At 44.6% G+C, this 15,278-nt stretch overlaps 1 protein-coding gene across 3 annotated transcripts in view; it reads right to left on the bottom strand.

Annotated features, from left to right (window-relative positions):
* Positions 1-15,278, bottom strand: part of ZFYVE1 (zinc finger FYVE-type containing 1) — a 44,878-nt gene that overhangs the window by 19,566 nt on the left and 10,034 nt on the right. For all 3 annotated transcript variants that reach the window (XM_044924765.1, XM_006055199.3, XM_006055198.3), the window contains exon 3: positions 3,386-3,890. In XM_044924765.1, coding sequence (XP_044780700.1) covers positions 3,386-3,890 — 505 coding nt within the window. The remainder of the gene's footprint in view (positions 1-3,385; positions 3,891-15,278) is intronic.

Here is a 15,278-nt window from a genome sequence, read left to right as displayed (position 1 = left end):
AGACAACTACCATCGTGTGAGGGTATCAGCCTTCCCGTAGTTTCTCCAACTTTCATCCAGAAATTTAGGGCGCAGCAGTATAAACAGATTCCATACTCATTTTGGAGATAAAACTGGAAGGACTTTTGGTTTTAATTTCCTTTAATATTTTTTTAAACCTAAATTATTTTATTCCTTAGAAACTAGATTCTGTGCTGACAAAGGATTATGTTATTTTTAAAATTTATTTTTTTAATTGAAGGATTGTGTTAATTTCTACCAAACATCAACATGAATCAGCCATAGTTTTACCTATGTCCCCTCCCACTTGAAAATTCCCTCCCCCCTCCCTCCCCATCCCACCCCTCTAGGTTGTGACCAAGCCCTGGTTTGAGTTCCCTGAGTCATACAGCATAATTTCCTTTAATATTTTAACAACAAAATCATTCCAATTAAACACTGGAAATATGACCTTAGCTCAATTTTTAAAGGTACAGTCATCAAAGAAAAGTAGCCAAAGTTCTGGATCCACAAACAACTCTGGATTCAGAATCCCAGTTTTGCGGTCTACTATCTGGAACCTCCTTGGTTACATAACCTAAGCTCTCTGAGTTCAGTTTCTTCATTTGTAAAATATAGATGCTGTTGATTGAGCTGAGTAACAAAGATAAATTAAGTCTGCATTTATTTTAAGAAAATGTTGGGATTTCCTGGCAGGCCAGTGGTTAAGACTCTGCACTTTCACTGGAGAGGGTACAGGTTTGATCCCTAGTCAGGGAATTAAGCTTCTATATGCCGTGTGACACAGGCAAAAAAATAAAAATGTTTACAAACTTAAGGAAAAAAATGTTATCTTTGTTATTCAGCTTTTATTTTAAAAAAACAAGCAAGCACCTAGCATAGTGCAAGGCATAAAGCAAAAGAAAAAAAGGAGGGGGGGGTGTTTCCCTGATGGCTTAGTGGTGAAGAATTCATCTGCCAACACAGGAGATACAGGTTCGATTCCTATTCCGGAAAGATCCCACATGCTGCAGAGTGTCTGAGCCTATGCGCCACAACTACTGAGTCTGTGCTCTAGAGCCCGCAAGCCGCAACTACTGAGGCCCGCACGCCCTAGAGCCTGTGCTCCGAAAGAAGAGAAGCCACCGCAATGAGAAGCCTGCGCACTGCGACTAGAGAGCAGCCCCCGCAAGCTGCATCTAGAGAAAAGCCCGTGCAGCGGCAAAGATGCAGCACAGCCAAAAATAAAGAAGATTTTTTTTTTTTTAAGTAAAGCCTATGGGAAAAAAAGTTACTTTGAAAGGCTGGTTATTTCAAAACCCTGAACAGGAAATTAGACCTTCCCCTCACCAAAGCTGTGAAGATCCAAAGTGGCATAAAAATGCTAATTATGGGAGGTATCCTAGACCCAGATCCTTCGGATTCTAACTCCTTAATAGGGTCCCAGTCTGTCCACTCCTCACCTGCTGCCCTGCCCTGGCTCAGGCCCCATCACTCCTCACCTAGTACTGTGATAAGCTCCTGGCCACCTCCCTGCCTCTACACGTGCCTCTCTGGTTCATCCTGCAACAGGCTGTGGGGGATCTTTTTGAAAATACAGATCTGATCACATTAACTCCCTACTTAAAATCCTTCAAGGGATCTTGTCATACTTGAGACCTAAATCAAGGCCATCCATGCATGATCTGATCCCTGACTGTGTCCACTATTCCCTCCCACACAATCTAAGCCTCAGACACACTGAGCCTCTTCATTCAGCAAGTATCTGATGACAGCCTCCTGTGCGCCAAGCACTCACCCAGGCTCTTCAAAAGCAGCAGTGAATAAGACAGGTAAGGTTCCTGCCTTCCTGGAGTTTCCATTTCAAGGGGAAAAGATCAAAAACCAGTAAGCAAACAGGATGATTTCGGAGAGCGACAGCTGCCCTGATGAACATGAACAGGGTGATCTAACAAGACAGGACCACCAGGGTGCAGGAAGGACCATTTTAAAGGAGACACTTGGCAAAGGCTCCAAAGGGCTGAGAGTTGAGCTGAATCTGAAAGAGGATGGCTGGCTGGGGGAAAGTGTGTTCCAGGTAGACAGAGTAGCATGTACAAAGATGGGAACAGAGAAAAGTCTGGTATAGCTAGTGGAGGGAGTGAAAGGGGTAAAGCAGAGTTCAGAGACAGGCAGGAGTGAGGACACTATAATTAGGAGTTTAGATTGTATCCTGATGTAATGGAAAGCCACTGACAGGTTGGAAGCAGGAGTATGACATGACCTAAAGTATAAATTAAGCTTTTAAAAAACATCACTCCCCATCCTTTGAGGAGAATGCATTGAAATGGGTAGGAACAGAATCCAGGAACTCAGTGTACAAATACCTACAGTTCCCTGGACACAACAAGCTCCTTCAAACCACTACAGGTTCATCTTCCTAGACCATCCTTCCTCCCCTCCTCTATTTAGCCAGTCTCTAAAGTTCAAATGTCACCTCCTCTTTCCTACAAAGATGTGTACAGTGTCCCTCTTCTGCACACTCACAGCTCCAGGAGCGACACCCACCACGGAATGGAACACGTGTGGCCTCTCTAACTAGACTCTCAGCTATTCGAGGGTGGGAATTGGTTTTTCTTTCAGTTTGGGGTCCTGGCAGTCAGCATGTGACCTTGTGCACTTAATAACTTTGTTACCTGAACGAACGTTCATAATCAAACTGTTTTTGGAGCCGACACTCTTGCCCCCACCTGCATCCAATCACCGTTGCACCTGCTCCCTCACCCTCCCACTCGGGCGATGCTTTTGCTTCCTATTTCTCTAAGAAAACAGAAACGATAAGACAACTTCCACCACGTCTACCTACTTACCCGTAATCGTGTCCATATAATCTCCCTTTTCTCCTGTTGTTACAGATGAGCCGTCCACGCTCCCAAGGTCAGCCCTCCACCTGTGCATCACTCCTGCTCTAGTGAATCATTCCCAGCAATACACAAGTATTTGCAATACCTCACGTCTTAAATTTCAAAAAAGGGAAAACCTGAAATCCCACATTAGCCTCCTGCTGTCACTTATGTACTTCCCTTTATAGAACTCTGTGAAAGAGATCAAAATACTACCTTAAGTTTTTTCCTTCTCTTTTCTTGATCCCACTCTGATCAGGCTTTCAGGCCCACCATCCCTGGGAAACGGTCTTACCCAGATCACCAAGGCCCTCTATATTGCCAAAGCCAATCAGCAATTCTCAATCCTCATCCTGCCCATGAGCAGATTCTGACATGGTTGATCATGTCATCCTTCTTGAAACACGTCCTTATGTCTTGCCCAGGCAAAAATTTTTCTGGGCCGTGTACCACCGCCAAGTCACTACTGCAGCCCAGTGTACCCAGAAAGGTCAAAGTGTGACAACTGAACCCCATCTACTTACCAGAGCCCAGCAGCTGGGTGTGCACAGTCTCATGGAAAATGATAACAGCAGGGCCCAAGGTGGACAAGGGGACGTCCAGGCCACAGCGGGCAGTGGTAGCCTTGAGCTCCTTAGTGAAATGTTTCAAATAAGCTTCTGAGGCATCCCCAAGGAACTTGAAGAGGTCATTGTGCAGTCGGTCTGCATGAGTTCGATAGATGACGAGGTCTGAGATGGCCAGGACCTTAAGCAGCAGCCGTGTTCTCTGGCTTAGATTCACTGTAGCTCCCAAGAGCCCTTCCGTGTCTATCACGGCTACTTTGTGGACTGGGTCATATGCTGCCCACACTCCCACAGTGCAGGACTCCTGGGCAGGGGAGGTTTTGAAGACTTCTCGGCCATAGAAGAAAGTGTGGTTGAGGGTATGAGACTTCCCATCCCCAGTATTTCCGAAAATGGAAACCACTTTCAGATGCTGATCAGGTTTGCAGTCCAATTTCCTAATGAAGTCCTCTTCATTCGTTACCTTCCCAAAAAAGGGGTGGGGGGGAGGAGAAAGACAATGAAATACGAAAACTGCAAAATAGCTAGAAACACCTGCAAGAATTAAGTGCTTGCCAGGGCTCCTCGATTGACTTGTCAATGTGACAAGGAAAAGAAGTCCCAGGATAATAGCCTCTCACCCAACACTTACCCCTGCTGCTGCTGCTGCTAAGTCGCTTCAGTCGTATCCGACTCTGTGCGACCCCATAGATGGCAGCCCACCAGGCTCCCCTGTCCCTGGGATTCTCCAGGCAAGAACACTGGAGTGGGTTGCCATTTCCTTCTCCAATGCATGAAAGTGAAGTCGCTCAGTCGTGTCCAACTCTTAGCAACCCCATGGACTGCAGCCTACCAGGCTCCTCCATCCATGGGATTTTCCAGGCAAGAGTACTGGGGTAGGATACCATTGCCTTCTCCGACACTTACCCCTAGCAAACAGCTAACAGGAACTTTGAAAGCCTCAGTCAGTATATAAGAACTTAATGGTCATAAAAATGTTAAAACTATAAACTCTTAAAAGAAGGCATAGGAGGAAATTTTGCAACCATGGATTAGGCAATGTCTTCTTAGATATGACACTAAAATCAATACAACAAAAGAAAAAAATGGATAAAATGGACTTCATCAAAATTAAAAACTTTTATTCTGCAAAGGGTACCATTAGATGAAAAGACAATCCAAAGAACGGGGGAAAATATTTGCAAACCACATATCTGATAAGGGACTAATGGTCTAGAATATGTAAATAATTCTTACAACTCAGTAAGAAAAATATAACCTAATTAAATATTAAGCAAAAAATTTGAACAGACATTTCTCCAAAAAAGACATTCAATTATCAATAAGCACATGAAAAGATGCTCAACACCATAGTCATCAGGGAAATGCAAACCAACCACAACAAGATATCCCTTCACACCCACTAGGATGGCTATGATCAAAAAGATAATGGCAAGTTCTGGTGACAATACAGCGAAATTTCAGTGCTCAAATGCTGCTGATGAGAATGCACAATGCACAGCCACTCTAGAAAACAGCATGGCAGTTTCTCAGAAAGTGAAACATAGAGTTACCATATGTCTCAGGAGCTCTACTCCGAGGTATAAACCAAGAGAATTAGAAACATACATCCATACAGAACTTGAACATGAATCTTCACAGCAGCCTTATTCATAACAGTGAAAGATGGAAACAACCCATGTGTCCGTCAAATGATGAGTGAATATACAAAATGCGGTATATTTATACAATGACTGAATATTATTCAACTATAAAAAGTACTGATATATGCTACAACATGGATGAACGTTGAAAATATTATATTAAGTGAAAGAAGCCAGACACAAAATGTTACATATTATATAATTCCTTTTATATGAAATGTCCACAATAGGTCAGCTCATAGAGACAGAATATGTATCAGTGGCTGCCAGGGGTGAAGGGAAGCAGGAAATAGGGAGTGACTGGTAGTGGGTACACGGTTCCTATTTGGGTTGATGAAAATGCTAAGGACTTAGTACTAAGGGCCGTACAATGTTATGAATATACTGAAAGCACTGAGTTGTATATTTTAAAAGGATGATAAATACATGGTATGTGACTTACATCTAAGTAAGACTATTAAAAAACAAAGAACAACTTACTAGTCAAACTCCATCTATCCATAATTCCTCTGTTTACAGTTTAAAAACACTGCAGTCCTTATAAGAAGTCAGGCCACGAGACTTCCCTGGTGGTCCAGTGGTTAAGAATCTGCCTTCAGTGCAGCTGATGCAGGTTCCTAAACAAGGAGCTAAGATCCCACATGCCACAGGGCAAGTGAGCCCAAGCGCCACAACTACGAAGCCTGTGAGCTCTAGCGCCCACGCTCCACAGTAAGAGAAGCTCACGCCACAAACAGAGAAAACTTGTGTGCCGCGACGAAATTTAAAAAAAAAGTCAGGCCAGGAAGGAAGGGCGCTGGCGTCAGTGAGATGCATCCCAGACTGGAGTTCCAGGAAGATGCTCAGGGGCCTGTAACTCTCAGAACACAAATCCCCAGGGTCAAAGCTCCTAATTCAAACACACGGTGTTCTACTCCAGCTAAAGGAGTGATGAACCTTTACAACTCTCATCCTCCAGCCAGGAGACACACAAACAACAACAACAGAAAACACATTCCTGACTCTCAAGAGTCTGCTGGTTTGATAAGGAGAAGTTACAGGGAGGCAGACCACTGGGTGTGATAATATGATCTCTTCATTTCCCATAATCTCATCCAGATGGTAAAGCACTCACTATTCTATTAATGACATCACTACAATTATTACAGGAATAGCCTAAATGACAATATTTTATTTACTGAATGCCCACTGCACTGACAGTGCCCTTCAATAGATGCATGAGGGCAGAAGCGAGTCTGCCCTTACACCCCAGTACTCGGGATACGGCCTGGCACAGGAGAGGAGTTCAATATCGAGCTACCGAATGAATGAATGCAGTGCACCTTGCTAGGTACTTTGATCACTTTTCTCCACCCTGGATCGTCCACAGGGCTGAACACAGCGGCAGCATTTGATAACTGGGCTCACTGATCTCCCAGGCAACTGAGAGGAACAAGAAGTTACACAGAACAGCCCACTTTGGACCCATGTCACTCCTCCAGTATCGTTCCAAGCTGCTAAGCTGGCCGCAAGAGAAACAAAACAAAAGCTCCATAAACCTCTACCAGCAAGGAGTCAGATAAGGTCAGAGTGGCCGGCTGCAAGAGTCATCAAACAGTCTGGAGGAAGAAGACGAGGCCCAGGGGTTTTGTCCCCTGGAAATGAACTCAATCGTGAATCCACTATCCAAAAAAAAAAACCACAACGGGTATCCAGGACACTCAAGAGTGGGCTCCTGAAAAGGGGCCTGTAGGAGCTGTTAAGAGTTAAATGTCTCAAGATTTATACCAATGAAGTACCCACTAAATGATGTGCATAACATATATAAGTAACTCACTGGACTCAGCATTTGGGGATATGATTTTGGCACCAGGTGTCCCGGGGTATGTTAAACATACAAGTTCATGTGCGCATGTGCAGATGAGTCTAGCGCAAAGAATTCTAGGAGGTGGAGCTCAAACCTCAGGCTGGTTTTTCTACCAAGGAGCCCTGGATAATCATTCAATATGCACTGACTGCATTTTTCCACATGTAAAATGAGGATGTAACCATCCTTGCCTCCCCTGACTGGGTACTGGTTGCTAATCAAATCAACAGATAAAGGAGAAAATGCCTGGCAAACTGAAACCATGCTTCGTTTTTCCTTCTTCTGCCTTTCGCATTATTTTGCTCCCTGTTATACTCCTCAATTCATCCTTAACCTGTGGGCAGTTTCCCCTGAGCCAGGAAGGAGACAACAGCCTAGGGAGTAAGTAGCAGGACCCGTTTTTCAGTCAGAAGAGAGTGAACTGAAAGTGTTAGTCTCTGAGTCCAACTTTTTGTGACCCCATGGACTGTAGCTCGCCAGGCTTCTCTGTCCATGGGATTCTCCAGGCAAGAATATTGAAGTGGGTTGCCATTCCCTTCTCCAGGGGATCCTCCTGACCTAGGGATTGAACTCAGGTCTCCCCCACTGCAGGCAGATTCTTTACCATCTGAGCCACCTGGGAAGCCCACAGTTGGCAGAAGAGAAAGTCAAGAAAAGGGAAGAAGATTCCCCTTGATGAAGGAAGAATGGGGCCAGGGAACAAGGCTGCTGCTCTACTGATTCTGCCTATTCACCACCTGCCTGTCCCGACTCTGCTCCATTCCTGGGCTGAAATAAGCTACCTAACTCTGAGCCCTGCCAACTGGTCACCCCGCCCAACTTGACATGCTGGGAATGGTCCTTGGCCCTGACCCAACAGCAAAAACAGGAGCAACACCCCAAAGGTGCTCCTCCCCAGCCTCTGCCTTCCGTCCTCTTCCTGCTCACATGGACCTCAGGCAAGTCTGAAACACCCAAATTCAATGCCCAGTGTGGCCCTGGAAAAGCTACTTAACTCCTGAAACCTCAGGGAAATGAGATGGTAAGAGATTCTACAACCCATAGGGCTACTGAGAGGACTAAAGGCAATAAGGCACGCAAAGGGCACAGTACAACGCTCGGCACACAGCAAGCGCCTGATGAATGCCAGTCATTATTTAGTAAAGACGAGCCCGCTGGGAAAACACCCAGGGGCACAGCAGCAGCGCCCGGGCTTGCGCCTGCTTGTGGCTCAGAGGTTGTTCATCCAGGGACTGAGGCAGTGATGGGGTGAAATCTAAACTAATTCTATCTGAAAATGAAAAGCTCTCACTGCTTGCTCCTGGTAACTCCTTTTCACTCCCCCTAAGCAAAACAACATAGTATCATTGATACTGACTTTATAGCTTGGGCTTCCCTTGTGGCTCAGCTGGTAAAGAATCTGCCTGCAATGCAGCAGACCTGGGTTCAATCCCTGGGTTGGGAGGATCCCCTGGAGAAGGGAAAGGCTGCCCACTCCAGTATTCTGGCTTGGAGAATGCCATGGACTCTATAGTCCATGGGGTCGCAGAGTCGGACACGACTGAGCAACTTTGACTATCACCATACCCATCTTGAAGAAACCAAACAACACACCCCTCTCTCTATCACTGTCTGACCCATCAAAGCTTTTCATTTTGTGTCAAGTTCCAAGGAGAGTTTCTAGAATGAAATGTTATAGTACTCAATGAACTACATTGTTTCAGCTCCGAGTTCAGAGCAGTTTACAACAGTGAAAAAGGCAACCCAAGCAGGCAAGGGGAATGATGACAGTCTCTCAGAGATTCCTTCTCGGCCCTCAGAGAATTATTCCGGGAAGAATGACCGTGTGGGCTTTGCTCTGAGGCAGCCGAGGGAGGAAAAAGCACGAGATGGGACAGAAATCGAAGTAAAAAGCCTTGGAAGGAGGAAAGTTCAACAGAGCAGAGGCAGTAAAGTTAAAGACACCGGAACATACTCCAAACGAAAGAAACTCAGGACTGAGGTCCTCTCAGTTCTGGTCGCTCTGGGTGCAGAGGATCTGATCTGCACCAATTACAAACACGCAGTCCTCTAAGTTTTTATAGCTGAGGACAAAAATCAGGTCCTTTTCCAAAGTAATGAAAGGACTAAGGGAGGCATGACTGCTCCACCCCGCACAGCGCTCATGGTAAATCCCACCCTTGGACAACAAAGATGATTTTATACCTCTCCACTGAGATTCTAAAATTACTCAAAATTGATAAATTATCCCCAAAGTTAAGTTCCCACTAATTACATTTATGTGAGGGTCTGTGCTGGAGAAGACTCTTGAGAGTACCCTGGACTGCAAGGAGATCAAACCAGTCAATCCTAAAGGAAATCAACCCTGAGTATTCACTGGAAGGACTGACGCTGAAGCTCCAAAACTTTGGCCACCTGATGCGAAGAGTCAACTCACTAGAAAAGACCCTGATGCTGGGGAAGACTGAAAGCAAAAGAAGAGGCCGGCAGCCAGTGAGATAGTTAGACAGCATCAACAACTCAAGATGGGAATTTGAGCAAACTCTGGAAGACAGGGAAGGACAGGGAAGCTAGGAATGCTGCAGTCCATGAAGTCACAGAGCCAGACACAACTTAGGAACTGAACAACTACTCTGGTTTATTCTGCTTTCATTCCATTTTTGCCTGAGCTCCAACGAAGAGACAGAACCCAAAGAAACCAAACCAGATTCTCAATCTTGGCAGAACTGGAACCACTATCTCAGAAGGAAATGAGAACTTGATTACTTCATTTAATCTGTACACAAAAAATATGCTGTTTGCCATTTCAGTAAACAAAGAACGCTGCCTGCCATTCTGGTAAACAACTAATGTTGCCTCCATCCAGCCATCAGCCACTGCAGCCACCCCAGCCCTCCTGCCATGGTTCACCCTGAGGGGATTCAGGATGGAGAAAAACAGAATACTGACTCTAGATAGTAAAGGTGTACATCAAAGGAATAATTTCAATGAGCCCAGACTCTTGCATCTTCCCACAGAAAAGCACTGAAATCATTAACCTGAGATTTCTATTCTTTGTGATTAGCAGTGATCTTTTGATGTTGGACTAGAAAATTTTTCTTTTTTTCCCCCCAGCAAAAACTCCCTTGTATTCTGGTTCCTCCTTCAACTCCTTGAAACAGTTCCTCCAAGCCATCTGAGAGGCTGCTGCTGCTGCTGCTAAGTCACTTCAGTCGTGTCCGACTCTGTGCGACCCCAGAGACGGCAGTCCACCAGGCTCCTCTGTCCCTGGGATTTGCCAGGCAAGAATACTGGAGTGGGCTATCTAAGAGGCTACCCTAGGCTATACTCCTCAGTAAACTCACCAAGTAAAACCTAATTCTCAACTTTTAGGCTGTGTTTTTTCTCTGTTGACCAATCAACAAATATGTATCAAGCTTCATCTAGTATCTGGCACTAATCTAACGGTGTAAGACCAACTTAAGTATAAATTTAGGTAGCATTTTCCATCTTCTGTAGGAAGGAAAGGAGAAGTGAAAAGTGAGGACGCTCTTCTCTGAAAAATCCAGAGCCATTTTCATCATGTTGAAAAAAACTCCAGACAAAGATTTAAGTCCATGGCCTAATTTTCAGATAAAATTTTACTTAAACAATGTCAAACAGATCAGGACCCAGTCCACTGTTCAAGTCCAAAATCAAAGGAGGTTCCCTTCCAACAGCAAATCCCTACTGCCAGAAAGTTCTAGTAAACCTGCTCCCCCCAACCCAGCTAGTTCAGAAAATTACATTTCATCCTATCCTCAAAGGACTGTACATGTTTGTGTTTACCCATGCATGTGCCAATCAAGTTTCATGTAAAAAACAATTGTTTCTCAATCAAATGTTTTCTTAAGACCACTAAAGTCACAAGATTGGCTTCACAAACACATTGAGCGCATTTGGTAAGGGCAAAGATCATTTTCTTCCACTCCAGTGTCCTCAAAAGAGTTCCATTACTTGAGAGGTCAGGAATTCTCCTCCCATGTCTTCTACCAGTGGTGCCTCTGACATATGACCTCACAGTGCTGCCTAGAGCTCCTCTAGCAGGAAAGAGAAATGTTTCTATGTAGGGATGATCCACAAAACAAATTCTTTTAGACGGGTCATTTTTAGCTCATTGGTCAGTTTCTTTGACTTCACCCAACTCACCCAGTTCAGCTGTCCATTTATATCTGAGTGAAAAGCTTTCCAAAGCAATGCTAGATTCTGGGGATTGGAAATACCGCATCATCCTCAAGACCCACATCATCCTCAAGGAACTCTTCCAAGGAGCTTCCAAATGGAAGATGGAAGTGGCGTGGCATGGCATACTCATCTGGCCAGCTATAGAAACAGACGGAAGCTCTGGTAAAGGCTCTGGGATTAGTAGTAACAACTCCAGGCTAGACAGAAGACAGCAGAGCTGAGCACAGGGAACTATACTCAGTATCCTGTGATAAACCACAAAGGAAATGTTTTTAATTTTTTAAAAAGCGAGAGCTCGATTCAGATCCACCTCCACCTGGATCGCGCCATGGACAATTTTCTCTACCCTTCTCTTAATCACAGCCTCCAGTCCCCACCCACCACCTCTGTTAGCATTTTCCCATTATTCCTGGTTCCAGCTTCCCACTAGAGCATACTCCAGGTTGGCAAGGGTCTAAGCTATGCTGTTTACCACTGTAGCCCTAAGACAGGGCCTGACACACAATAGGAAATCTGTACTTATTTGTTAAGTAAGTGAATAAACACAGCACAGAATATCTAGATGCTATATTCTCTCTAGGGAAGGCTACACCTTAGGGTCCAATCTGGGGACTTCCCTTGCAGTCCGGTGGTTAAGACTGCAAGGGGCATGGGTTCGATCCCTGGTTGAAGAACTAAGATTCCACATGCTGTACAGTGTGGCCAAGAAAATATCTTTTTTTTAAAGTGGAGGGGGGACTTCCCTGGTGGTCCAGTGGGTTTACTCTGCATTCCCAAAGCACAGGACCTGGATCTGATCCCTGGTTGGGGAACTAAGATCCTACCTGTCTCAACATGAGTTCTCATGTTGCAACTAAGACCCAACACAGCCAAATAAATAAAAATATATATTAAAAAAAAAAAAAGCAGAGGGGGTCCAATCTGCCTCTACCACTCACTGACTTCAGAAAAACCTTAAAGAAATTATTTAATTTCTCTGGGCTCCATTATCTCATCTGTAAAATGAGGGTAACAATGTAATTTACTTCACAGGATTGCTGCGAGGATTAAGTTGAGAGAATGCACAGCAAGCACTCAGCGCAGCGGAGGCGTGCCGTAAATGCTGTTAAGTGCCGACGGATGTTGCAGTGCCCTGGTCTGCCTCTAGGTCACACTCAAAGAGTAAATGCAACATTCAAAAGAACTAAAGGTACTAGTGGTTTTCATTGTAAAATTAAGATAAAAGTGGATACTTTCTTGTAGTTCTGTATCTTCAGTATTTTAACATGACCATTCTATGTTAGTTTTATAACTGGAAATTAACAAATGTTGCATAAAAAAGACAAAAAAATCACTGCCCTCTGGGATGGACTGCTTAACAGGTACAGGGTTTTCTTCTGGGATGATGAAAATGTTTTAGAACTAGACAGAGGTTGTGGCACCACACTGAATGTACCAAATACTAATGAATCGTTCACTTAAAATTGTTAATTTTATGTTACATGAATTGCACCCCTATTAAAAAAAAATCACTACCCTCAGGAAGTTTACATGCTAATGGGGAGAAGAAAGACCATAAGCAAGCAATATATATGGCAAACAAAATGTCCATGGACAAATGAAGAAATTGCAGTACATCTATACAATAGAACTTCTCTGCAATACAAAGAAATGAACCGAGACACACAACACGGATGACCTTCAAAAACATATGGTGAGTGCAAGAAGCCAGATACAAAGCAGCATGGAATTATTCTATTCACACGAAACTCCAGGAAAGTCAAATCTGCAGCTGTAGAAGGCAGATGAGTGATTGCTGGGGACTGACTGGGAAGTCAGAAGGAAACCTTCCGAGGGGGCGGAAGCACTCTATACCTTGAGCGTTATGGGAGCCCCAGGGGTGCAATTGGTTAGCGTGCGGTACTTACATCTCGAGTGTTGCAGAGGTGGTTACACAGGTGTACACACATTTGTTGAAACTCACAAATCTGTACACTTAAAAGGTATGTATTACAGAGATGTCCCTGGAGATCTAGTGGTTAAGACTTTGAGATTCCAATGCAGGGGCCTCATGTTGGATCCTGGTCTGGGAACCAAGATCCTACAGGCCATGGGACAAAGCCAAAAAACTGGTTTTTGATGTACATATTATATTATGTGTAAGTTATACCACAAGGGTTGGTTTTAAGTACATGTTATGTCAAACAATGATAAGCAGAGTGAAGAAAAACCAGGAGAGAGGAGTAGGACTATAGGAACAGGCAGGAGTTGCTGTTTTAAATCTGGTGGTCAAGGAAGGCAGCACTATAAAGCCAAATCTCTTTAGATCAATCCTTTAAAAAAAAAATGCAGTAAATGCAATCTTCATGGTAATTAAAGGAGAAGAAATGTACGAACAATCCAAAACAGTACATAAGCAGTTCCCTGGCGGTCCAATGGTTAGGACTCTACTCTTTCACTGCTGAGGGCCCGGGTTCAATCAGATCCCTCATTGGGGAACATCCCCCAAGCTGCATGATGGTGTGGCAAAAAAAAAAAAAAAAGAATATGGTACATAAGCCTAAAGGGATTCCCTTGTAGTTCGGCCAGTAAAGAATCCGCCTGCAATGCAGGAAACCCCAACTGGATTCCTGGGTTGGGACAATCTGCTGGAGAAAGGATAGGCTACCCTCTCCAGTATTCTTGGGCTTCCCAGGTGGTTCAGCTGGTAAAGAATTCGCCTGCGATGCGGGAGATCTGGGTTCGATCTCTGGGTTGGGAAGATCCCCTGGAGAAGGGAATGGCTACCCACTCCAGTATTCTGGCCTGGAGAATTCCATGGATTATACAATCCTGGGGTTGCAAAGGGTCAGACATGACTGAGTGACTTTCACTAAGCCTAAAATTTTACATGTAGCGCTGGAAAGAAACATTTTTCCCCTGGCAATGGTAGATTTAACTTCATAATTCATGAAGTAGGGGGGGAGAAGAAGGGAAGAGATGAGGGAGGGAGAGAGGGAAGGAAGAGTCTAGAGGCAGGGAGGGAAAAGGAGAGAGGGAGAGAGAATTAGGGGAGGAAGGAAACAAGGAGAGGAGGAGGAGGGAGGGAAGGAAAAAGAAGAAAGGCAAAGCAGGCTGTCTTTCTGGCTGCCCATGAGGTGATCCAGTTCCAAACAACAGAGCTGACTAAGGACACGGGGAGGAACAAGAGTGCACCCAGTGACCTACCAGCCACAGACTGAACGCCCAGCCACCGGGACCAGAAAGGGTACGCAAGAAGAGTCAGGATCCTCAAGCAGCCTCTACTCAGAGACAAGGACAGAAGACAGCAAGGCCTTCCCAGGAAAGAAGGCCCCACCAACCCTCTCCAGTCATGCTCAACCTCTGAATTTTCACTTTAAAGCATTTTTCAGAGCGATTACTCAAACTAGTAAGGCAGAAAATTGACACTCAATAAATGTTTATGACTGCTGTTGAATGACACACATAAACTGAATTAAACTCTTTGAAAAGAAAGGTTATAAGAGATTATGGAAAACGGTTCAGCCATGTATTAATTGGATGACATATTCACTAGGCAGGAGAATGGGCTGAGAGGTAGAGGAATTTCTAGAATACTCTATGACTGCTGAATTGCTTGGGATTTTATTCTCTTCTTAACTTGAACCTGCGGTCTCTGTGAGTACATGCCAGAACCAGGCTCCGTCTGTTCAAGTACTCTAAGAGTCAAGTTCCTGGGAAAGACAGCAATAACCCAGTCACAAGCAAAAGAAAATTAGGAAGGAAAAAAAAATTCCAGAAGCTACAAGAAAACTGAATTATCCTCCATCAATTCAAGCCAGAGGCCAAGTGCTTACGTATGGTGGGTATACCTCTCTGCCACCACCAAGGATTCCAGCTACCACCAAGTTGACCTCACAAACAGGTCAAAGGAAACCTCTTAATTACTGGCCAAAAGCTGTTGAAAGAGAGGCAAAATGAACAAAACATTCTCCAAGGAAACACCCACCCTTTCCTGCCTCCAAAAGTTCCTCGTGTCCCTTCCCATAGGTCTTTCCAATCCGTCTTGCCTGAAAACTTTCTATCTCTTTCCCTTCCTTGTGATCTCACCCACTAGTTTTCCGCTGGTTGCTCCCCATTGATCAAATGTGTTCAATACATTTTAGCAGTTCCAACCTCAGCCGGAACTGATCTCTTGGGAGCTGTTCCCAAAGCAGACAGG

The sequence above is a fragment of the Bubalus bubalis genome, chromosome 11, assembly GCF_019923935.1.
Source record: "Bubalus bubalis isolate 160015118507 breed Murrah chromosome 11, NDDB_SH_1, whole genome shotgun sequence".
Lineage (NCBI taxonomy): Eukaryota > Metazoa > Chordata > Mammalia > Artiodactyla > Bovidae > Bubalus > Bubalus bubalis.
This window is presented reverse-complemented; position numbering and strand designations above follow the sequence as displayed.